Raw genomic sequence first — 26,081 nt, 5'->3', positions numbered from 1 at the left:
CACTGGGCATTGTAAATAACTCCTATAGTATGTCACATCCACCATACATGAAACATGGACATGACAGAATTGTTTACTGGCCATAGGAATATTAATTTATGTCTGTAAAGCAAGTCACTTTGAGAAACCATAAGACATTATCAAGGGAAAATATTTCCTGGGATACTCAGTGGAACTAGGGGCAGATTGCAAATAGGATTGCAGATTGCAAATTTTGTCAGATATGAGTATATGCCGACATAAAAAAAAACTGCAGATTCGTTTTATAAAGGCAAAGTTGCTTGAGGATATTAAGCAAATACATAACAAGCAAAAAGGTAATTTCCCTGGCACTTCGGAAGTACTCTGCCTGTGCCTTGGTTTTAGAAACATACACTACTGCAATTTGATCGGCATATGACATACATACGGTGCATTGTGTAGTGTAAACAATTCTCACTCAAAGAACTCCAGCCTAGCCCTGAGATCATGTGACTGCTATGACTCACCCAGCAGAGACACCGGGAAAAACTCTTGCACAGAGAAGTTCAGTGAGAAGCCTGGGTGTCCTAGGGCACCATGAATCTCATTCCTCACCTATCAACAGGGACATGGATTCTCCTTGCTGTTTTATTGGTGCTTATATTACTGTGAGTAGAAGAGTTGTGAGTTTTAACAATATATCGCGTTGCTGACTTCTTGCAGAGCTGTACTGTTTTATTTAGAAGCTTTTCATGAGGATGAAATGTCATTTCCCTGGATGTTATAGGTCTTACACCTGTGAATGACAGACATGGAGCTACATAGCATGATCTGAAGTGTTTCTTCTCTGTTAATATCATATTGGCATCCAGTATTGTTTCCAATGGCAGACCCCAAATAGGCACTAAAGCAATACACAGTAATCTGGAATGGAGCCATGCATGCCTGGAGTCCTTTGCTGCAGCTACAGTGGGATCATAGAGTTTAGTAGTAAATAAACTTAAAAATGATTCTACAGAAGCTTTAAGTTAAACTTACATTTCAGTCATATTTTAGTAAGGACCAATAATTTTATTTGAAATGTCATCTTCTTGTGCATACAGTCTACTTTTCAGAAAAGGCAGGTCAAACTGGTGTTTTGTGTGACTTCTGTGGCCCTCTGCCCTTTTCTAACAGAATGTCCCCAAGCTCTGAAAATGTCCTTACCTTATTAGGAGCTATAAAATATATTTTCTTGCAGTTAGCAGTTAAAATTAAAGTTACATTATTTTAATGGTTCAGGTTTGGTTGGACAGTACCAATTCATCCAATACTGAGCAAAGTACTGGGGTATATCACATTCCGGATTTGTGAATCCACAGTTATTAACATTTCCTACAGTTAAATTTGTTAACCCCTTATTTATTTCCAAATGAGCTTTATTAGGCAAGCTAAGTTTTGTTAACCCCTTACATAACTTTAGGTACTTGTGGCCCTCCATAGAATTTATGCAAGTCATTAGGTGAGTTTTACCCGTTTATTTCAGTCCATCGAAGTTTGATATACCTGCTTTTGGATACTTAAATTGCAGTCAGTATGTAAATCACAGATAGAAAACTGCTGAGCTAAAAAAAATTCAGTCTTTTAAATCCATGATCATCTGTCAGGAAAGTGCACCAATACTTTTATGCCATTTCCATTCTAGGTGAAAAGGGTTTGAAAAGGTGAAAAGGTTTGATTTTAACCATTTTTGTTATTACAGGCACTTTGTTGCCCAAGGTGTTTTCCGATTTCCAGCAGGTGACAAATCGCAAACTGACCCCAAAGACTGTAATACTTCCACTAAATGGTGTTTTTTTTTCTTTTCAGATATGGAATTTGGCCATATGGATTGTTTAAGAAAATGGGAATTCCTGGACCTACTCCATTGCCCTTCATAGGAACATTTCTGGAGTTTAGGAAAGTGAGTAAATAAAAAAATCTTATGAATATGTGACTTCATGATTATTTATTTAAAAAACTGCCTTTACTTAAGTAGTTTCTAAATTTCATTTGGACTGAATAATGATAATTATTTTTCATGTGGTGTACCTACCTGTTTGCCATAAGCCTTAGTTTCAGTATTTTCTTCACATGTTAAAAAGCATTTTTTTTTCTTTAAACTATGTGCAGCATTGTATCTCACTGTACAAATATTTCAAGGAAAGAATTTCTACAGATGTATTAATCCCTCTGTAAAAAGACTCATTGATATGCCATTGCATAATTAGCCTTGTGTTAGCCACCATGCTTTTTTTTTTGTCAATATCCAGCTGTTGACTGACATTGACGTTATAAGTAGCATTAGTGATGCAAGCTCCATGGATTTCAAAAAGAAGCTAAATGTGAGTTTTAAAGTGGATCTCTGTGGCAAAAGACCCAGGGTCAATCCATGCCAGCACTGTGTCTAGCTGTAGTCACAACCACCCATGAGATATTGGTAGTGTTATGCAGGGTCGGACTGGGGGGGTGAAGGGCCCACCGTGGCCCGCGCCCATAGCCCGCCCATATGGCCCATGTCCACAGCCTCCCCCCCAAGGGGCCCCCTAACCCTCCTCGCAGGGCCCCCCACCCGACGTCCTTCCCCGAGCGTGTAAATTTAACGCGTCGGGGCAGGAGTGGTTGGGCAGGGGGAGCGCCGCAAGGGTCGGGCCAGTCCGACCCTGGTGTTATGAAAAAGTCTGATACCAAAGGTCGTTTGAAGTAAAAAGGTAAGATTTATTAGACACATACCTTGGTTTTGAGCAAAAGATTGTCAGAACAACAGAACAAAGACAGCACTCAATTGGGCAGCTTCACATCTGCCCAATTTCCAGCCAGATATCAGTCAGGTAGGCTCATTGGAGGGCCCCATACATGGGCGGATAAGTTGCTGAATCGGTCTGAAATTCCTGCATAGCCACCTTTACAGAATAAGTTTGTCAACCTCACAAAGCTTATATGAGAGGAGAATAAATCTAAATTGGGAAATAGAAACCAATTAAAATGAGTTGTTATTCATGGTATACTGTTTAAAAAGAGGCATTTCAATTCCCAATCCATGGCTGACCGATCCCAAAGTGCAGGGGTGCAGGTATCAGCAGTTACATGAACAGCAACAATAGGAGCTTATAAACACTCAAAGGATCTCACAAGGGCCACAAAAAGTAGAATTAAAAAAAGTCAACTTTGAAAGGATTAACATTTCCATTTTCCCTACATGGTTCGTGCCCTACAGGCACACAGTTACATGATCTAAGGGTGCAGGGTATGGGCGGTTACATCACAGGAAGGGTGCAGTACAGTTGGTGATGTCACCATTAGGAAGGTACCTTCCTAGCTAAAACCATGGCTGGAAGTAGAATTTTGCCTAGTCTGCACTGTTCAACCTGACTACAGTATATTTACCATTAAAACAATGTAGTAACAGTAAAGCTTGCCACACGTGCCGATTTTCGATCTTTCGTGCGACCATTGGTCACACAAAACATCGTTCCAACCCTCCACTGATGTTCAGGGCTGATTAAGCCCTGAACATAGATTTTGCTCGGGCACCTTCAATGGCGCCCGATCAAAAACTTTTAACCTGCCCGATCAGCGAGTCGTCCGATATCTGCAGCTTTCTGCTATATCGGTCACTTCGCAGAGTTGCCATACATGCACCGAATATCGTACGAAACAAAGTTTTGTACGATATTATCGGTGCGTGTATGGCCAGCTTAAGCCTATGTCCAGCCAAGACAATTCTGCCTTGCATGTTTTGTGGTTAACAGAATGGAAAAGAGCTGACTACATTGCTTCCATGGAACATCTGTTCAAAACAAGCAGTGGAGGAAATAGCTATGGGCAGATACTGCTTTCCATATCAGTTATGTTTACAAATAACTATAAAACCAAGAACAAGTCTTCATTTTGATTCTACTTAGGGATCTTTGAAATGGAGATTCTGTACAAAAAAGTAAGAGAATAAAGATTACATGTTATTCACTAAAGGGGAGACTGGTCTAAAAAAGTGAGAGAATTAAGGTTACATGTTATTCACTAAGTCCCATGTCCCTTGTCCCATGTACCTTACTACAGTACATATACCATTAAAACAATGCAGCATCAGTCAGACTATGTCCAGCCAAGATAATTCCAACAATGCTTTGCATACAAAAGACTTGTACTATCCATGGTACATGTGTTCTGTACAAGCAGTGGAGGAAATAGCAAGGGACAGATACCACTTTCCATATCAATTATATTTAAAAATAAAAATAAAACCAAAAACAAGTTTCCTTTTAGTGAATAACATTTTGATTCCAGGGATCCTTGAAAAGGGATCCTTGAAATGCACATGCTGTACAATAAAAAGTATGAGAATAAAGGTTACATTTTATTCACTAAAGGGGAGGATTGTCCTTGGCTTAAATCTAAAAATATTCAAAATATCTAATTTATTATTTGCAGGTTTTAGTAAAATATGCAGTCCTATAATGGGCACAGTGGAAAAACAATTAAGAGTTAATTTATGGAGTGCAAAGTGTCAGCACATGTCATCGTGTTTTTATCCTTGCAGCTAAATTGCTTCCCAGAATTATGACATAACTGCTCCCAAAATCAGATAAAAAAAGGTGTTCTAGATACAATGTGTGTGAAGATTTACACTGGTTACTATGTTGTTCACATATGGGTACAACCTGCACCTTTCATGTATGGTGTTGCATGTGAAAGGGACATAGCAGAGTACCTAGGCACCATCTTCGGGTCTCACCGTTGACACGGACCCTACAGGAGCATGTGCAGTTGAAGCTGCGCATGCTCCTGTAGCGTCCATATCAGCAGTGAGACCCGAAGCATTTTCTAATGGACAGAAGATGGCACCTAGGTACTCTGCTACGCTTCTCTGCTTTTTTAGCTCAGGTTTTTAGATAGGGCCACTTTTCAATGTAATAGGCTGTGTGAGAAGGGAGAGTGAAGGGGGGAGATAGAGGGCAGTTAAGGGGGGCTGTTGTACCTATAGAGGTTTAGTTCTCTTTTAAGTAAGGTATGGTGATCAAAATTACCAAAACATTCCTTATGCAGAAAATACCACGTGCCAGGCATTCCAGATAATCAATCCTAAACCTGTAATATATGTTTTTAAAAATAATAATTTACTCTACTTTATTACTGTCTGTTTTTATCTTTTCAGGGGATGATACAGTTTGATATTGAATGCTTCAAGAAGTATGGGAGGATGTGGGGGTGAGTAAGAGACCCAAAGCCACCACATGCACAAGAGATTTAAATGAAAAATATATAACTGGTGGGAATTCTGTAGTATCATGAGGTTTACATTTCCTTGTCCTTTAAGATTAAACTTTTTTCTTTTCTTATTTATTTTCCTATTTCTTATCTAATATAAATAAATCTAAAGCAACTGGACTTGTTAAGTAATCATTGAAGACGTTTCACTACTCATCCGAGCAGCTTCTTCACTGCTCGGATGAGTAGTGGAACGTCTTCAATGGTTACTTAACAAGTCCAGTTGCTTTAGATTTATTTATATTAGATATACCATGACCTGGATGAATGAAAATCTTCATAGTCATATATCTGTTTATTCCACAAGTACCCTAACTATTCCACAAGATATGCCTAACTAATTCCCTTTAAAGGTAGAAGTGGCTTGTAGTTTAGAATTCTGTATGTATAACCTTACTTTTTAAAAGGATTTACAGGAGAAGTAATGTAAGTCCAGCCCCCCTCCCTTCTATGTAGCACTGTGTAGTCACACACTGATTCACTAAAGTGCGTTAAAACGTGCATTATTTATAGCATGCGTTAAAATTTTTATTGTGTCTAATTTTTTGCGTCTTAACGCACGATTCACTAAAAGCATACTTGCATTAATTTACACGCGATACTGCTTGCGTTATTTTAGTCGCGAAGACTATTTTCGTGCGGTATTTGACGGAACGTGCGCTAATCAAATATTTGTCGCGTGGGAAAATGTTAGCCATACATGCTATTACTTTCGTAAAACTACTTTTATGAAAATGACCATGAAATTATCTTTGAGCAACTAATGAAAAAAAAACAAATTAATATAGCTCCTAAACTACTATTTCTGAAGGCATCTATGCATTAATGATACTAATGATACTATAACAATAATAACCATCGGCTACAATCAATAATTTTACTGCACAAGAGTGTTGTAATTCTAAATGTTTAGTGGCATTACTGCAAACACACATCATCACTATCTTTTAAAAACGTATCTTCCACTGGCTGCAGCATTTACTTGTTTATACAAGTGTAAACATTTCAGTCAATGTGTAAATAATGAGGACACTTTAGTCATTAGCCCAGTAGTCTAAAGCTGGCCATACACGCACCACTAAAATCTCGAGAAAACTAGTTTCATCTGATTTTTGGGCCGTGTGTGGGCTTAGAATTATTGTCCCAATAATTTTTGTGCTATGTTGATTGGTCAATAACATCTGCACGTGTATCGTATCCTTGGGGGACCTACAATGATTGGTGTCTGACAACTATTTCATGTTGAGAACACCATCCGATTTGCTATTTTTAGGGCTTTATCCTACAATTTTAGTCTGAATGTTAGTTTCAGGTTGTTGCACTTAAAAATATGACTGATAGCTGAACATTCGTTAGAAGAAGATTAAAACCTGAACGTGTATCGCCACCCTAAGTGCAATGTATTTTGAGCAAAAAAAAGTGTATGGAGCATTCATATTGCCTTCTAGCTACTAAAAACATTTCAATTAAAATTAAAAAAAAAATTTTTTATCAGGTACAAGGTACTGTGTAATGTGGCAGATTTTTGAAAATCCGGAGAGAAAAATCACAAATACAAATACTCATGCGTGTGTTTTCTGGAAACTTGAATAATTGGGGAAAACATGCCAGAAAAATGAATGGAGCAATATGATTCTTGCTGGCATATAACTTTTTTTTACACAAAAACTACACAAACTTGACTGTTTGGTTCAAGTTTTTTCTTAAATAAGTTAATCATTTTTTTTCTCAAACTCAACTTTTGATAAATCCCCCTCCCCATTTAAATGAATAAAAAAAGACATTGCCGTAGAAGAATATTCTGTTAATATCTATCTTATTGAATAAGTAACTGCCTCTTTAAATAATAGATATATATTATAATGCACCAATTTTATTGCCACTTTATTACCTGAACTCACTTATTACATGACCTGAACATTTGCTCTACTTACTGATAATAAACATCATACTGTTTTACTTTATTTTATTCAATTTTATTTCACTCCATTTTATGTCACTCTAGCATGCTTTATGCTGAATATTCAGCAAAATGTAATTAGACTTAAGCAAATTGAAATTGTTATTTATGAGATAATAAAAGAGTTTAATACAAAAAAAAGACACAGACCATTATTTAAAAAGATTAGAGTACATAAAAACACTTTTAGTTTTCATTAAAGTATCCTTTTATAAAAGCAGGACATTTTAGAGTTAGATAAACACAGATTATAATAACTGCTAGTGCTGAACTGAATAAAACATGCATGTGCCATGAGCAATTTCTTACTCATTTTTGTTTGCAGAATGTATGATGGGAGACAACCCGTACTTGCAATTATGGACCCTGCTATAATTAAAACTATTCTTGTGAAAGAGTGTTACACAAATTTCACTAACAGACGGGTAAGATGATTATGCATATAATGCTCTGGTGTATTCCTAAAGACATTTTGAAGATGTGTAGAAGAACCCACTTTTTAGGTCTTTGAAATGCAAATGGAAAGTGGAATAAATCAGTTATGACATATTACTCTTTAATAAAAATCTATTTTATTGGGCATAAAAATACCCAGTGAAAACAGAAACAAACAAATATGTGCATACACCTTTACATGTGTAAAATAAAGAATTTAGAGAGTCTTATCACAGTGTTCAGTGGTACATTCCCATTCTTGTTTGGCACCTAAGTCAGACATACCCTACCCCTTCTACTATGCTAACACTTAGGGGCACATTTACTAACCCACAAACGGGTCGAAATGAGTCCGATTGCGTTTTTTTCGTAATGATCGGTATTTTGTGATTTTTTCGTATTTTTTGCGATTTTTTCGGCGTCTTTGCGAATTTTTCGTTACCAATACGATTTTTGCGTAAAAACGAGAGTTTTTCGTAGCCATTACGAAAGTTGCGTAAAATCTGGCGATTTTTCGTAGCGTTAAAACTTGCGCAAAAAGTTGCGCTTTTTTCGTAGCGTTAAAACTTACGCGAAACTTCGCACCTTTTAAGTTTTAACGCTACGAAAAAGGCGCAACTTTTCGCGTAAGTTTTAACGCTACGGAAAAATCGGGCGATTTTACGCAACTTTCGTAATGGCTACGAAAAACTCGCGTTTTTACGCAAAAATCGTATTGGTAACGAAAAATGCCGAAAAAAAACGCAAAAAATACGAAAAAATCGCAAAATGATCGTTTTCAAGTCGGAACTTTTCCAATTCGGGTCGGATTCGTGGGTTAGTAAATCAGCCCCTTAGATACAATACATTTTGTTTTTCACAAAATTAATATATTTTGCCTTATTCTATATTTTGCATACTACAGAGACTCTGAGAGTCATTATTCCTCAAAGGCAATTTACTGATGACAGGACAGGGTACAAAGTGCAAAAAAACAAATGCAGGGCGGCATATTTTTTTGACTTCAGACCCTTCCCAGTATGTAAGCTTCCCCCCTCTTGTCCCATAACTTGTATGTTATTAAGACTTGCAAGTTAGCTAGTGTCGACCACAAAGGAACTCTGTACTGCCATAAGTTGCTTGTGCTGTGTTTTTTTGCAAGTTGGTGCAGAGTGCAACAAAACCCTATGTGCAAGTGCTTTCTGAATGAGCCCCTTAGTGCTCTAACAGTTGGGCTCAGGGTCATTGTAATTTACACCTGTTTTGTGAGAGATGTCCATATGTATGTATTCAAGAAAAAGGAGTGATTGTAAGATAAACTACTTTAGAAGATACACTTTACAGCTTCAATTTGACTTGTTCACCCTTTTTAGGAATATGAAGTATGTTTAAGTAATTAAAATGCAGATTTATTAAATATCTGTTATAGAATTTTGGTTTGAACGGCCCCCTTGAGTCTGCCATCACTGTTGCAGAGGATGAGCAGTGGAAAAGGATTCGCAGTGTGCTCTCACCTACATTCACCAGTGGAAAACTAAAAGAGGTAAACAATACATCTTAATTATATTCTCCACTATATACACATAATGGTTCTGTCTCCTATTGCACTAATTATTTAAAAGGTGTTGTTCACCTCAAAATATGTGAGTAGCAGAGTTTTAACAAAATTTACAATTGAACATGATTAGATCAATTAAAATATATGCTACCAGTAAACAGCCCCCATTCTTTCTCCCTTTTCCTTCTTTGACTATTTTGTAATCAGGTGGATAATCTGTGCACTGGTCATTTTATTACCAACCTCACAAAGACCAAACATGGAGTAGCTTCAGTTTCTGTTTTTCATGATTAAAATGTTGGGCACAAGTCCTGTTCATTGACCTTATGTTGTAAAAGGTGATATTTTGCCTCTTAAAATGGGCCAGTAGGCCATACACACCTTTTGATGTGACATTGCTGGAATTTTTTCCCTTTAAAGAGAAGGAAAGGCAAAGTCACTTGGGGGTGCCAAAATGTTCTTCCTCCTTCCTGCTTCCTTTTCCTAAAATGCCAGCGGTCGGCGCCTGCGCAGTAGAGTAAAAAGACGACTTTTCTGTTAAAGTTCAGCTTTTCACTCTACTGCACATGCGTGCGCACGAGAAAGGGGAAGAAGGAAGCGCTGCAGGTACCCCGGGCTGGTGCTGTTCTCTCCTAACAGGAGCACCAGCCCGGGGTAAAAGGTGATTTAAGTCACCAAGTCCCCAAGTGACTTTGCCTTCTTTCTCCATTAAAGTGGGTTATTAAGTGGGATCTTAAAGGAGAATGCAAGTCAAAATTTAAAAAGCATACTGCCCAATAGTCCTCCTATTGTTTAGTAAAAACGCCACACTTTTGGCTCACCTAATCAAATATTTACTCAGTCACACTTCACATTTTCTAGAACAGGCAGCCATCTCTAAAAAGGTATTCTCCCTTCCTTTCCCTCCTTGCTTCATACTGCACATGTGTTTCATTCCCTCCCTCCCCCCTCCCCTCTGCCAGATCCACTTCTGATTGGCTGGTGGGCATGTGTAGCTCAGAACAGGAGACAGGATCAAGTTACACACATGCTCAGAGAATAGGAAGGCTGCCGCTGGCACCTACAGGAAGGGAAGAGAGATTTCAGTGGTGTCACTGTAGTCTTCAAACTGCTGTAGGCTGCCAGCACCATATCTCAGAGAAGCAAGCAGGGATCTGGGAATTTAGATATGCAGTAAGTACTTTAAAAGAATGCCTTTAGACTTACTTTTAATTTATATTAACCTTTCATTGTCCTTTAAAGGAGAACTGAACCAGAAATATGATATATGGCTAGAAAATGCTCTATTATAGAAATGCCCTATTATATACTGAACTTAATGTATCAGCCTGGAGTTTCTGCATTTCCATAACAGTTAGGACCTAGGCCTTCAAAGTTGTGCTTAGTAGCTCACTTTGCATTTTGTTAGGTCATGTTCTGCACATGCTCATTGTGGTCTTAATTACTATTGAGAAGCTAAGTTTAGGGGTCATCCCAAATCTTTAAGCAGAAAATTAGGCTTGCCTGTCATAGAGGCATAGGGGCAGATTCACTAAAGGTTGATAATGCTTATCGCATTCTTTTTTGTGTTAAAAAGTGCGCAATAATTAAGTACCGATTCATCAAAGTCATTTTGCATGTGTTAAGATGCATATCGCATACACAAAAAAATCTTATTTCTATCGCATTGCGTTAATTAGCGAATAGAAATAGTACTAACGCATGATTCACAAACACATATGAAGTGTTAAACGCGCAAAATATCGCTTTAATCTGTGCGAATATTAACACCTACTTGGGGTAGGCGATACTTAAAGAACATTGTGATTTGTGAGCATTTGGCAACACAACGGAGTTTGCAGTCTGATTTTTTCAAGTATGTGATTGTCCTAGAGTGATGCAGTTTTCAGGGAAATGGTAATTTTCAGAACAGTAGTTTTCAGAAAGTAATGGTTACGTGTGTAATATCGTGCGCTAATATCGCACGCAGTGGAAAATAACGCAAGAAAATCGCTCATCGCAAGATAAATAACGCAAAGAACATTGCTTCTTAATTATGACAAGTGTCCTTTTAGTGAATCGAGCGTTCAGTTGAAAAAAATAAGTGCTAAAATTTTTAATGCATGCTATAAATAGCGCTCGTTTTATCAACCTTGAATCGGCCCCATAGAGTATTCAATTCTTATGCAGAATGCACTGGTTCCTTAGCTGTCATGTAATGCCAATCTAAATAAATTACTAATCAGCATTGCATTGTTACTTTTATATTCTATGTGTACAGTATATGTATATGAGTATATGAGTTGGTCAATAAACTCAGGTAACATTTAGCAGCTTTGTTATGTTTTAGTTCTTCTTTAAGCTATTCCTGCAGTTCTAACACTGTAGTCAGGGTGGAGAAGTGGGGCTTTATAAAATTCAAAGATATCAGTTTGGCCCTAATATTAAAAACAGAGTAAGGCAAAGTCACAAGGATAGCTATATTTTGGGTCCTAATATTGTTTATGCTGCTTTTGACAAGGAAATTAAAGAACTGTAGACTGTAAAGAATTAGGCATGGCAGCAACATAAAGTGGGCAGTTCATTGGTGAGTAGGACACTATATTAGTGTGTCTGCACTCTTCATTTTACAACATAACCCTTATGGCTTAGTGCATTCTAAAATTAGAATATGAAGATTATATAATATATATATAATTGTATGTTTATATTTTTATATTTTCCTATTAACAAACTGTACATTATAGCCTTATAATACACAAAAGCCATCAAATATCCTGTAAAAGCCTTCTATGTCCTTATAATCTGCACTTAGTGATGTCATCAGTTATAATTAGTGCTTAGTGATGTAATTTTAACATGACTTGTTGAAACTTGTGTATTATAATAAATAATATACCCCCTTTTGTAATACATGTGGATATTAGACGTAACCTCAGAGTTCCATGACTGGTTTAAAAGCACTGGGCTTCATACTCGTACCTTTATCGGTGACTGTATAATATCCTTATATTTTGCAATAGGGGGTACATTAATTATAATTATTTTAATATCTGGCACAACAGCCACATCAGGTCATTTTAATCCACTCGGGTATGGGATGCCTTCTTTTTGGAAACCCTTTAAAAAGAACGCTCCAAATCACAGGAAACCCATCTCCCACAGAGTTCATTTTAATCAAATAATTCTAATTTTAAAAAATTATTTCATTTTTCTCTGTAATAAAAAAAACAGTACCTTGTACTTGGTGGTAACTAAAATGCATGAATCCATATTAGTGGCAAAAACATTGAGCATTTAAATGATTTTTAGCAGACGAGGAAAGTCATTTTGGCATTTTACTGCCAATAGATTCGCCACATTAGTGCCGCCTAGAACAATATATTTATTCTGCAGAAAGCATTGCCATACCTGAGTAAAGAGCCCTAGAAGCTTTCTCTGTTTGCTTAAGACAGCAGCTGCCATTTTAAAAAGCTTCCTGTTTGCAGTCTAGTTATAGCTCAGATCACACATTTCTAAGGGGGGGGGGGAGTCCTAAGCATTCTTATGAGAGGGGGGAGCAGGAGAGAGGATAGAGGAGAAAATTGTGCAGATTGTGGGAATTAAGGATTTTTCTGAGAGAGAAAGTCAGAAATCCAAACAACATGTTTAAAAAAAATGAGACAAGAACTCCTGTGTTTCTTTTGATAAAGGACTTTACATTTCCTTCTCCTTTAAGGTCTGGTGATCCAAATTACAGAAAGATACCTTATCATCATCATTTATGTATATGGTGCCAGCAAATTAAGCAGTGCTTAATTAAGGACCCAAGCATTTTGGATAATAGATCCTTTTTATGTATGCTCATGTATTTGATATTTATTCCCTTTGGAGATAAAAGGGGGTAATACATATCTGACTTTTATCCTCTTAAGCATGTTTAATTGATTTGTGACAGTATGGTACCAAAGGAGTGTTCTAGTGAAAATCCTTATGTTATGACTAGATTATGTAGAAATTAGAACAACAGTAAGGATCAGAATATTAAGGCTGGTTTTATTTAAAATGACAATAATATATATTTTAATGAACACACTGTCTTCAATGTTTCAGATGTTCCAGATAATGAAAGATTACTCAGATATCCTTGTAAAAAATGTCCAGGTTTCTGTGGACAAAGATGAGCCATGTGCAACGAAGGAGTGAGTCATGTTTAATAACATTTTATTTTTCTTCCATCATACATAAAGCTTGTGTTCTATATTTAACATTAGTTAAAACATCTAAAAAAACACTGCAGTTTGAAAAGTGTGAGAAGCTGATACATTCCAAGGCAGCTGAAAAATATAGTTTTGATTAAAATGCCCATGCATTGCCATTTATCAGTTCCCCCTCCACAATGACAATTAATGCCACCAGAAACTGAACTTGCCATGACAACAGAATATGCATAATAGTAAACCTGACGATACTGAGACAATCAAAATGTCAGTAGATAACTGTGTGTTGCTGGAGACCTCTGCAAACCTCCACAAGAAACCCTGTTATTTAAACTACAGTACCAGTCCTGGGATACAATCCATGGTGATCCAATGGCATTTTAAAAGGCACTGCTTTTAGGTGCAATACAAATAGTTTTAGTATAGTTAATACTGATGATTTTCTGCTTACTGAGCACAAATTTGGACTCATCAAAGAAGACATTCACCACTAAAATTCAAATCCTGCTTTCCATTATAATGTGCAGAATCTATGAAATGGTATTATCCTTCCCTGGCATGCAAATTTAATGCATGATTGGCTCTTTACACCATAAGCACCTGCAGCTGAAACTTGTATTTGTATTTCTTTTGACTTTCTAGTGTGATTGGAGCATACAGCATGGATGTTATCACTAGCACTTCATTCAGTGTGAATATTGACTCTCTTCAAAATCCTTCAAATCCTTTTGTTATTCACATAAAGAATCTGTTGAAAACTGGCTTTCTGAGCCCAGTGATCATCTTTGCAGGTAACTTGTTGTTCCAGTACAGGTGGCTCCTTGTCTGGCAGCATTTTGACTAATGGGTCTTCTTCTATGCTGAGCCAACACACTCTCCCTTATCTCCAAGTAGTACTACTAATCAGCTGGCCTATCCATTCTCTGTGGTTAGCTGTGCAGGGTTTCACACCCTTTGTGTTCAATGCAAATCCCTAGCATTTGAAACCCTAAAGGGTAATACATTAACCAAACTCCAAATGAATTTATTCCGGCAGGTGTTAGCTGAACCACACCTAGGGCTATGTCATTTGACATTTTTATGCTGCGTTATTACCAAGTTCCAGTGTGGCATATAAACTATAATTTCTGTAATGCCACTATACTATTCCCTTTGTTCAGGTCTCAGGTGTGTTTCAATATACAAGTCATTGCCATTATTATAATTCTATAGTGCTACAAACAAGGTACTGTTATTGAACATCACATCATTATGTGACGCAGTGTGTGTGACAAAGCTCAGATTGACATAATGTTGTGGTTTGTAGGATACGCGAATTAGAGCATTGGTTTGTAGGAGAGTAGAATGAATTACTGGAAATTTAAAAATACACCTGCCTGATATATGCCCAAACAAAGCTTGTATTTTCCAAAGCCATTTTTATGCTGCATTACAGTTTTGTAATAATGGCAAAAATGCCACATGTGATGTAGCCCTAAGGGTTAATGGGAATTCCTTACCACTGAACTGAAGAAGCCACTTCTATCAAGAAGTCCAGTTGCTTTCAAGTAATCATAACAAGATATTCCAATGGCTGGCAATTGTACCATCCCTGGACGAGGACCAATGGGACGAAACAACCGATAGCTTATACGACTTCCTAATATCACTTAGAGATAGAATGATCCAGTTTAAGATGATTCACCAAATATACATTACCCCTCTGAAACTTAAGGCCATGGGGAAATTAGAAAAATCCAAATGTGCGAAATGTAATATGGCAGAAGTAGGTTTCCTCCACTTGATCTGGGATTGTCCCAAAGTACTAACGTATTGGACAGAAGTCACCCACTATATAGAGGAACACTTGTCTCTTCCGGGCATCAGGTCCCCCGAAGTATGTTTGTTAATAATAGACGAATTAGTACCCCTTCAAAAATCCAGAGCATTACTATGCTCCCTTGTGTTCTATGCAAAAAAGGTAGTAATAATAAAGTGGATGAGCCCCATTCCTCCCACAATCCAACAATGGATAGAACTAATAAATGGGACACTACCGCTGATCAAACTGACATATAATGCCCGGGGCGCACCTGGGAAATTCGAAAAAATATGGGAACCCTGGCTAGATGCCAACCCTAATATTTCTCTACCGGATGATTAATCCACAAATAACCCCTGGTGTACCTTGACAAGTTGATACCACATGGAGTCTTATTTCAAAATGTCACTAAATACGTAACGCAAATAACTGTACACAACAATGATGTAAGTGCCAATTCACTTTATTGTACCTGTTTTTCTTTTCTTGTTTATTGTTGTTTGTTTGAAAATGCAAAATAAAAACCTTTTAAAAAAAAATCATAACAAGATATTCTGATTCAGGGCTAGAAATTTCTAGCTTTTTGCAGTATTCATCTATTAACCTTTATTATAGCTGTCAGTCTCTGATTCCATTAAAACTGTAATCATTCATTTAATCTATAAGAAATCAACCCTGGTTTTTCCAGTCCTACACAGCATACACAAATGATACTCTCGCCTTCTTTGTTTTGTTCCTGTCCTCATAAATAAGTGTGAAAAAATTTTTTATTTTCTTTTCAGTGATTTTTCCATTCCTTAGACCGATTTTTGAGGTCCTGAATATAAGCTTTTTTCCAAAAGATTTCACTCAGTTTTTTATGAATGCTGTCACAAGCTTTCGGGAAAAGAGAAAAAAAGGAGATCACTCGGTGAGAGCAAACTGAAAGCATATACATGCCCCGACGGCCCAGACCCGACCCTCGCCAGCGCTCTCCCACCCAACGTCCTCCCCTGAGCGCGCATAAGTTTAACGCGTCAGGGAAGGAACAGTTGGCCGGAGGAGCGCCGGCAAGGGTCAGGTCTGGGCTGTCGGGGCCCACTAGGGCCGGGGCTCACCAGGTTTTTTCCCCGGCAGCCCAGTCCGACCATGGATGCAATATGTTATTGTTACTTTGTTTGCCAACAGGGACGTGTGGATTTACTTCAACTTATGGTGGATTCAGGGACAACAGAAGGAAATGATTCAAGCAATCAGCATAAAGGTATTGATGATTGAATGCCATTTTATCTTTAAAAAAGATCTACTGAGAGTTTGATTTTATATGTATTACATTGGTGGGTAACTTTCCTTTTAAAGGAACAGCAACACCAAAACATAAAAATGTGTCAAAGTCATAAAACTAATATGTACTGCTGTCCTGCACTGGGAAATTTGTATGCACAAAGCTGCTGTGTAGCCATGGGAGCAGGCATTCAAAGGGAGAAAAGGCACAGGTTACATAGTAGGTAACAGATAAACACTGTAGAATACAATGGTGTTTTATCTGTTATCTGCTATGTAACCTGTGCCTTTTCTCCCTTTTTCAGCCTGAATGGCTGCCACCATTGCTACACAGCAGCTTATTTATATAAACTATAGAAGTGTTCCTGAAGCAAACATACCAGTTACACAGTTACAACAGTACATTATATTTTAATTACTTTAAAACACTTTCATTTTTTGGTGTTACTGTTCCTTTAAGGCTGTTGCACATAGGAAATTGCACAGCAGCCCTGTACTATAGGACAACTGTTATTGTAGCACTGGTCTCCTGGTCTGAAAGTCATTAAGAGTGAGATCTGGGGTGAATTATTATTTACTGGGAATGTCTGGTAAGATTTGTTGCACTTATTTGCTATCCTAGACAGGATATATAGTAGGGTGACTTAGTAGGGTGAAAATAACATTTTGGACTTCAAAGAGAGTATTTAACCCAAAGAGTAGAATCTTTATTAAAAGTGTGTGCTTCACAGGATTGTTTACTGACACCTGTGGCCAGTAAGAAGAGCTAATACATGTAAACATGACCCTGAAAAATAGAATTATGTGCTGTTGTTGACATAATGGACATTTTACAAAATAATGGCTGTATTAATTTGCTTTTAATCATTTAAAAGGAAACAAAACCTTTATCTAAATATTTCACATAAAATAGCACATATGCAAAATACTGCTTCTTCTATATTTTAAACCCTCTTTAAACAATTTTAATAAAAACTTATATTTCTAGCAGTAGGTGCCATTGGATAATGCTAAATAGAAAATTGCCATTTTAAATATTAATGGCTGCCCCCTGGGATCATAAGATTCACTGTTTTTACACATAAACCAAGGGCATAAATACATACTAGGTTATATCAGCCAATGAATGGACAGAACTGTATTTTTTTACTAATATAAACTTAGTAAGTTAGTAAGTTTAATAAAAAGGCAAATTAAATCCACACAGAGAGCAAAGCTAGAAATTATATACCACATGGAATGCTTTACCACCATGTAGGTACAAAAGCCCCCTCCAGTAAAAAATGCATGCCTTCACAGTTGTATTTAAATTTTCTCCTCTTGTAGATCAGTACTCAAGCAAACCCCAGGATTATCTGCAGCACCCAAGAACTCAACACACAGTTTTTACAGCCATGGTTAAAAACAACGCAGTGGCTTTGTTTGTAACCATCCTAAGTCTGTATCTATAGTGAATTTTTTTTTGAAATGTAAATAAGGCTAAGTTACAGTATATATCTTACTTACAATTATTAATACACCTCTTTATTTTTTCATTAAAGCTCTGACAGATGCAGAAATAATGGCTCAGTCCCTTATATTTATATTCGCTGGATATGAAACCACAAGTACAGCACTGTCTTACCTGTTTTATAATCTTGCCACCCACCCTGACGTCCAGCAGAAACTGCATGAGGAGATAGATTCATTTCTCCCTGACAAGGTAATAATAAATAGTTTATAGATAACAACTTCCTTGTATTACAAGTGCCTGTTAAATATTTTCTCTACCTACTGCTTTTAGACCAGTGATTTTTAATGGTGTGTGTTGATTGTAAACATTAAATATTGAACAAAATAGCTATCTAAAATTTTAGCTTTGTTTTCCACTTTTGTCATTCAGCTAGCTTGGTCTCTTAGTAGTCCTATAGTTACATAGTTACATAGGGTTGAAAAAAGACCATTGTCCATCAAGTTCAACCCATCCGGGTAAACCCAGCACACAACCTATACTAACCAATCTATACACTCACATACATAAAATATATATATACAACCAGTAATACTAACTGTAGATATTAGTATCACAATAGCCTTGGATATTCTGCTTGTTCAAAAACTCATCCAGGCCCCTCTTAAAGGCATTTACAGAGTCTGCCATTACCACATCACTAGGAAGGGCATTCCACAGCCTCACTGCCCTCACCGTGAAAAACCACCTACGCTGCTTCAAATGGAAGCTCTGTTCCTCTAATCTATAGGGGTGACCTCTGGTGCGCTGATTGTTTTTTTGGGAAAAAAGAACATCCCCCAACTGCCTATAATCCCCTCTAATGTACTTGTACAGAGTAATCATGTCCCCTCGCAAGCGCCTCTTTTCCAGAGAAAACAACCCCAACCTCGACAGTCTAACCTCATAGCTTAAATCTTCCATCCCCTTTACCAGTTTAGTTGCACGTCTCTGTACTCTCTCCAGCTCATTAATATCCTTCTTAAGGACTGGAGCCCAAAACTGCACTGCATACTCAAGGTGAGGCCTTACCAGGGACCTATAAAGCGGCAAAAATATGTCCTCATCCCTTGAGTCAATGCCCTTTTTTATACAAGACAGCACTTTATTTGCTGTAGTAGCCACAGAATGACACTGCCTGGAATTAGACAACTTGTGATCTACAAAAACCCCTAGATCCTTCTCCATTAAGGATGCCCCCAACACACTACCATTCAGTAGATAGTTTGCGTTTATATTATTCCTACCAAAGTGCATAACTTTGCACTTGTCAACATTGAACCTCATTTTCCAGTTTGCTGCCCAGTTTTCCAATTTTGTCAAATCGCTTTGCAAAGCGGCAGCATCCTGCATGGAACTTATAGTTTTGCACAATTTAGTGTCATCAGCAAAAATAGAAACAGTACTCTCTATGCCCACCTCCAGGTCATTAATAAACAAGTTAAAAAGCAAAGGACCAAGGACTGCCCCCTGCGGTACTCCACTAACCACACTGGCCCAATTAGAAAATGTTCCATTTACCACCACTCTTTGTACTCTATCCTTCAGCCAGTTTTCTATCCAATTACAAATATTATGTTCTAGGCCAATATTCCTCAATTTGATCATTAACCTTCTGTGAGGTACTGTATCAAACGCTTTAGCAAAATCTAAGTAGATGACATCAACTGCCATTCCAGCATCAAGGTTCCTGCTCACCTCCTCATAAAAGGCAACTAAATTAGTCTGGCAAGATCTGTTACGCATAACACCATGCTGGCACAAACTAATAGTATTGTGAACTGCAATGTATTCAACTATCCTATCCCTTATTACCCCTTCCAGAAGCTTTCCTACTACTGATGTCAGACTAACAGGCCTATAGTTTTCAGGCTGAGAACGAGATCCCTTTTTAAATAACGGCACCACATTAGCAATCCGCCAGTCTCTCGGCACCATGCCAAACCTCAACGAATCCTGAAAAATTATGTGAAGAGGCTTGGCAATCACAGCGCTCAGCTCATTTAATACCCTGGGATGAATCCCATCCGGTCCTGGACCTTTGTTTACCTTTACATGTTCAAGTCTCTTTTGAATTTCCTCCTGAGTGACCCATGCGCCAGTAGCTAAATTACTAGCACTGGGTATATTAAAAGGGAAGCCTTCATTATCTGGCTCCTCAGATGTATAGACAGATGAAAAATAAGAGTTCAAAATTTCAGCTTTTTCCCCGTTCTCATCAACCAACGTACCCCCCCGTGATAATAAAGTTCCCACCCCTTCTTGCTTCATTTTTTTACTATTCACATAATTAAAAAATAATTTTGGATTCTTTTTACTCCTAGCTGCAATATCCCTTTCCATCTCTATTTTAGCTTGCCTGATAGCTTTTTTGCATGCTTTATTTGCTTCCTTGTACCTGATGAAAGTTTCCGCTGTCCCAGCTAACTTGAATGCTTTAAAAGCACGTTTTTTATTACCAACCTCGACCTTAACTCTTTTATTCAGCCATAAGGGTTTTGCTTTGCGCTGCCTCTCCTTGCTTACAAGGGGAATATACTGTTGTGTATACCTGCAAAGCAATGTTTTAAAGATGTTCCATTTTCCTTCTGTGTCTAACCCCATGAAAAGCCTTTCCCAGTTGATACATTGCAGAGATGCCCTTAAACTGGCAACTATGCCTTCCTATTTAATTTTATTTTTTTGCCATTTATGTACCTCTAAAAATGTTTGGGATTATCATTTCTCTATATATAGTTTTTTCTTCTCTTCTTTTTGTCTTTCTTAACTTTTCCGTTTCATTTTAGTTGCTAGTGGCAGAAGTACAGTGCAGGCTTGCATCCAGCGGTGCTGCACACCTTAAGTAATATCTCTTATTTTCTGCAAGTTGCAAGGCACAGCCATTGTCCTGGATGCCAGTCAGTGGCATAACTACCATACAGCAGACCCCATTGTCACGGGGGGCCAGGGTATAAGGAGACCCAGATTGCTGGTTCCACTGTATAGAAGTTCCCCCTGCCCAGCCAGTCACTTCAAATGTTTCCACCGCCCTCTAACTTGTTTGCTGTGGTTAGCGGTGCATCATGGTGGGGGAGAGAGGGGTAACGGGTTTGCAAATGTGCACCATCTTCCCCTAAATAATTTTTGCGTGGAAGCATAGTGTGTTGACACTATGCCACTGATGCAAATGCTCTGTGCATGGCAAAATGAGGCAATGGAAAATGCTATGCTGTGTAGCAATAATGTAATTTGTGGTTCAGAAAACTTTGCTCTGCTGGAAAAGAATGCAGTACAACATATAATAATTTGTTAGGACATTCTTGCACAGCATGGTTGTGGCACCACAGCATGCAATGTATCAGAAAAGGACTACTGTGGTTGCTCATTGAATATATTTTAAAAATCCTTGGCAAATATGTCTACTTTTCTTTGTGTTACTGCTAATTCTCTGTGTATCTCTCCTGTTCTATTGCTTTATTTTGTATAACATATGAACAGTATATATTAATAAGGTTACTGTCAATTTATAATCAATTTACTGTCAATAAATTGTGTTTTTTATAGGCCAGTCCTACTTATGACATTCTAATGCAGATGGAATATCTTGATATGGTTATTCAGGAGACCCTCAGGTTGTTTCCCCCTGCGGGACGACTAGAAAGAGTCTCAAAGCAGAATGTTGAGATTAATGGTGTTAGCATCCCCAAGGGGACAGTCGCAATGATCCCAGCATATGTGCTACAACGGGACCCTGAATATTGGCCAGAGCCTGAAGAGTTCCGCCCTGAAAGGTATATCAACATGATTTTGCTCATGAAGGGATGTAAATACTCAAAACATGATTAGGTAAAAAAAATCTTCTAAACAATGTCCTCTGAGCTTTCAACACAGTCTTGCATCTTTCTAGTAACTCTCGCTTCAGAGAGAGTACAGATTTGCTTTAGACCCTCCCTATTTTTTTTTACCATGATCTCTTGCTTATATCATAGAGCAGTGTTTTTCAACCTTTTTTGGGCAAAGGCACACTTGTTTCATGAAAAAAATCACGAGGCACACCACCATTAGAAAATGTTTAAAAATGTAACTCTGTGCCCAGCAGCAGTGCCCCCCTAGTACATTGGTGCCCAGCAGCAGTGCCCCCTAGTACATTGGTGCCAAGAGCAGTGCCCCCCTAGTACATTGGTGCCCAGCAGCAGTGCCCCCCTAGTACATTGGTGCCAAGAGCAGTGCCCCCCTAGTACATTGGTGCCCTGCCTACGGCACACCAGGCAACATCTCGCGGCACACTAGTGTGCCGCGGAACAGTGGTTGAAAAACGCTGTCATAGAGAACACCCCTTCCAATAATGTATTCATTTTTAGTCTTAGAGCTCAGTGGTTGCTGACTTCATTACTAATGTATGTTCTGAATCTTCTCATGTTTGCCAGGTTCAGTAAAGAAAACAGGGCAACTCAAACTCCATTTACCTTTCTGCCATTTGGAGATGGTCCCAGGAATTGCATTGGATTGAGATTTGCTCTCCTGAGCATGAAAGTGGCCATTGCCACCCTGTTACAGAACTTCAGTGTCCGGCCTTGTGCAGAAACTCTGGTAAGAAAGCATTCAATTTACCTCTAGATGGCAAAAAGTAATGACTGGGCCAGTTTCATCATAGTTATACTTTGTGGCTGAGAACATTAAACTAACATAAAGTAATTTAGGCATGAAAAAATGTTATTTATTCTCATTCTGAAAAGGTTATTTTTAATATTTTTGCTTCCATGTTTCCTTTGTTACTCCATTATCTGTCTAGAAAAAAAGAGCTTTACTGTTATGATTTATAGATAGGATTCCTTGTATAGAAGCACTCAAGCTTTCAATAAAGATAGCAAAGCAAGAGACACTTCTTCTGCAGGCCTTGGGTTTTCCATGGATTGTAATTAAACCACAACTGACAACTGGTGTGCCAGAAACATGTACTCAGCATTGTAGTAGAGTTAAGAAAGCATTAAGATATCAAGCCCACTATATTTGCAAATATATACATGTAGAAAAACAAGATTCTTTAAATAATATAAAAAAATCTATAATAAACAATATGCCTGTAATGGCAGATCAAACTATTACAAAAATGTAGACCTTTTTCTGCTTCATAGGCTTTTTATACACCAGAGTAAGTTTGAGGTTCGATGTACAGTTGTTAGTACATTTGCAGCGTCATACGGAGGTTCACAATAATAATAAGCATGGCACTAAGTAGTACATACAGTACTAAAGACATCACTTCTGGTGCAGAGAGGGCACTCAATGTAATAGTAATAAAGCTGAAGCTTTTGTAGTGGATGAGTGAACATCTGGCATATGGTAAATACAGTATGAAGCAGAGTAAACAGGGTGCAGAAAAGGTCAAACCAAATATGTGCTTGTCATTTTAATGGACATTACCTGTAACATATAAGGTTTATTGAAGCATTGTTTGTTTAGAGAAGGACAAGGTGCAGGTTAATTCTCCTGATTAATTTTCTTTCTGCAGATTCCCATGGAGTTCAGCACCATAGGCGTTTTACAGCCAAAGAAACCAATTGTTTTAAAATTTCTCTCTCGGGCAGCAGCTCATGAGTAACAAAACAGAATACAGTGTGTTTACATCGGTAATTCTCTTGATGGATATGTTCCTGAATGCAGTATGAATTTTTTTAAATATTTTTTTTCATTAATGAATCCATGTAAATATTATGAATAAGTAATAAAAGAGAATGCTGTGCCTTACAGACATGCAGTCCTGTGCATAGGTATTGTATGCTATACTTCTACATTTTAAAATGTAGTACCAGTGTGGAACAGATTCAGTTAACGAACAGATCAGCGTGAATACCAGCTTCAAGTTATAACTGTACCTACCCACACACAGTGGTGTTTAATGAGGTTGCCAAATGAGGATCTTTGCTCAATTTGGCCAACAACGTGCTGGGCCATATCAGGCTGATACAGTCATTTGGGAGAGAACCACCTATGCAGTAGTCGCCCTGACAGGCTTTTTAAACCTTGCCAGCAGATGTCTGGCTGATTTTTTTGTTAGATATCTGTCAGGGAGGAAGTTGGGGAGTGCCCATACACAATCAGATAAGCTGCTGACTCTGTCTGAAGAGGCCTGTCTCTCTCACCAGAAGACAATACAAAATAAGTCTAACAAATATAGCCTCATAATAAATGTGTTATTGGTTGCTATTGTTTTTGATAAGAAGTGCAGATAAGAACTGTCACATACTCATTTCCATTAACATAATTTCCCACTGTACATTAGTTGGTAAAAGTAAAACATGCAAACTGAGGCAAAATGTCTCCATAGGGTGAAATCCAGAAGCAATATGAGAGTGACAGCACAGGAAAGAGACTAGTAAATGGAAGCTGCTGAATGGTTGCTATGGGTAACTAAACCTTTTAATACATTACCCCTTTAAAAAGGGTTTCTATTTCTGTACTTAAGAAACAGTATATGTAGAAAAAGAGAGAGCTACAAAATATAGTCAATATTATATTTTTATTTTATAGCATTTTTTTTCTTTATAGAATGTCACCAAAATACTGTTAGTACAGATGAACCTTTGTATTTTTCATGCGTTGTGCTATAAGAAAGTGTATAAGAAAGCGCTGATATGATCAGGTGTAGAGTAGAGGCTCTCATTTGCACATTTTGATGCTTGCATAAAAGGAGGCAGTTAGGGACGTATAAGTATATACTGTACCTATTACCTAGCTACTTGATTCCCAATTTGTAATGGTGGCATCTTGTGTCTAATTGCACAACTGTTCAATTGTCACATTTGTGGCAGGCGCATTTACGCTGGAATTAAGGGCAAAATTCTGCATCATAGGGGGGAAATATTGTTCTTGCATAGCAAACAAATTAGTAAATAAGGCCCTGTATATTTTGAACAGGATTTTTGTCTTATACTAAGATTTGTTAATTTTGACATTTAGATGCTTTAAAATGCTACTGATACTGTTGTGCAGAAAAGAACGCTGATTTGGTGCACTTGCTCACCAATCTCTATTGATGCTGGCATAAATTAATTGACATTAGAAGGCTGTTGGTGCCAGGATGTGTACCTCCCGATGCATTCAACCTACTCCTTATGCTCCCCTTATTTATGGATGCTTTAGAATGATGCAAGTTACGATACATGTGGAGTGTTGTGTCACTTCTCCCCTGCTTTCCTTACACCTGCCTTGATGCTATTTAACTCAATAAGTTAGTATATCCTTATTCACTTTAAATATAAATTTGCCAAGAGCTGAGAGACTAATTAAGGTACTTTACCATACACTGAAAGATTAACTTGTTTGACAAGTTTGCCAAACGAACAGCTCTTCCCCCTATATGGTTACCCTGAGGTGGGCGATATTGGATTGGTGCGATCATTTGGCCCAAGGGACAAACAATCTAGTCATATTAATGGGATGTAAGCTATCAGGGCGAGGACCACAGCAACAAGTCAAAGCACTCTTGCCACCACAGGATTTCTGAACCTGCCCGATTGACATCTGGCCCATGTATAGCCACCTTTAAGGTGTTTTACGGATTACTGCAGTGGAATGGAATGACTCTGGTTTTAAATGTTTTTGACACACTTTTGTACTGAACATTTTGGCAGTATTGATATTAATAAAAATTGCCTTTTACCAAACTGATATTTGTGTTTGTGCAAAGTTTTGGAGTGTTGTGTTGTTGTGTATTTAACTTTATACCCATATACACAACACATTCTAAATACAGGTATGGGACCTGTTATCCAGAATGCTCAGGACCTTGGGTTTTCCGGATAAGGGATCTTTCCGTAATTTGGATCTCCATAACTTAAGTCTGCTAAAAATCATTTAAATATTGAATAAACCCAATAGGCTTGTTTTGCCTCTAATAAGAATAAGGCTGATGCCACACGCGGCGTAGGGCTGATTTTTTCGGCAAGCGGAAAAACGCTCGCCGAAAAATCAGCCCTACGCCTGATACTTGTGCCTGCACCCGAACGAATGGAATACGCTCGGGTGCAGGCACATGTAGCCGATATACGCACGAAAACGCGCGAGAATGCAAAGTCTCGCGTTTTCTTGCATATATCGGCTACATGTGCCTGCACCCGAGCATATCCCATTCATTCGGGTGCAGGCACAAGTAGCAGGCGTAGGGCTGAATTTTCGGCAAGCGTTTATCC

At 37.9% G+C, this 26,081-nt stretch overlaps 1 protein-coding gene across 1 annotated transcript; it reads left to right on the top strand.

Annotated features, from left to right (window-relative positions):
• The first annotated feature begins 459 nt into the window (after window positions 1-459).
• Window positions 460-25,560, top strand: cyp3a4.2 (cytochrome P450 family 3 subfamily A member 4, gene 2). Its single transcript, XM_002943903.5, has 13 exons — window positions 460-629; window positions 1,810-1,903; window positions 5,135-5,187; window positions 7,533-7,632; window positions 9,051-9,164; window positions 13,251-13,339; window positions 14,000-14,148; window positions 15,941-16,068; window positions 16,326-16,401; window positions 17,963-18,123; window positions 21,454-21,680; window positions 22,317-22,479; window positions 23,402-25,560. The coding sequence occupies exons 1-13, from the start codon at window positions 559-561 to the stop codon at window positions 23,489-23,491; spliced, it is 1,515 nt and encodes a 504-aa protein (XP_002943949.2). The 5' UTR covers window positions 460-558; the 3' UTR covers window positions 23,492-25,560.
• Window positions 25,561-26,081: the final 521 nt, after the last annotated feature.

This window comes from Xenopus tropicalis, chromosome 5, assembly GCF_000004195.4.
Source record: "Xenopus tropicalis strain Nigerian chromosome 5, UCB_Xtro_10.0, whole genome shotgun sequence".
NCBI lineage: Eukaryota > Metazoa > Chordata > Amphibia > Anura > Pipidae > Xenopus > Xenopus tropicalis.
This window is presented reverse-complemented; position numbering and strand designations above follow the sequence as displayed.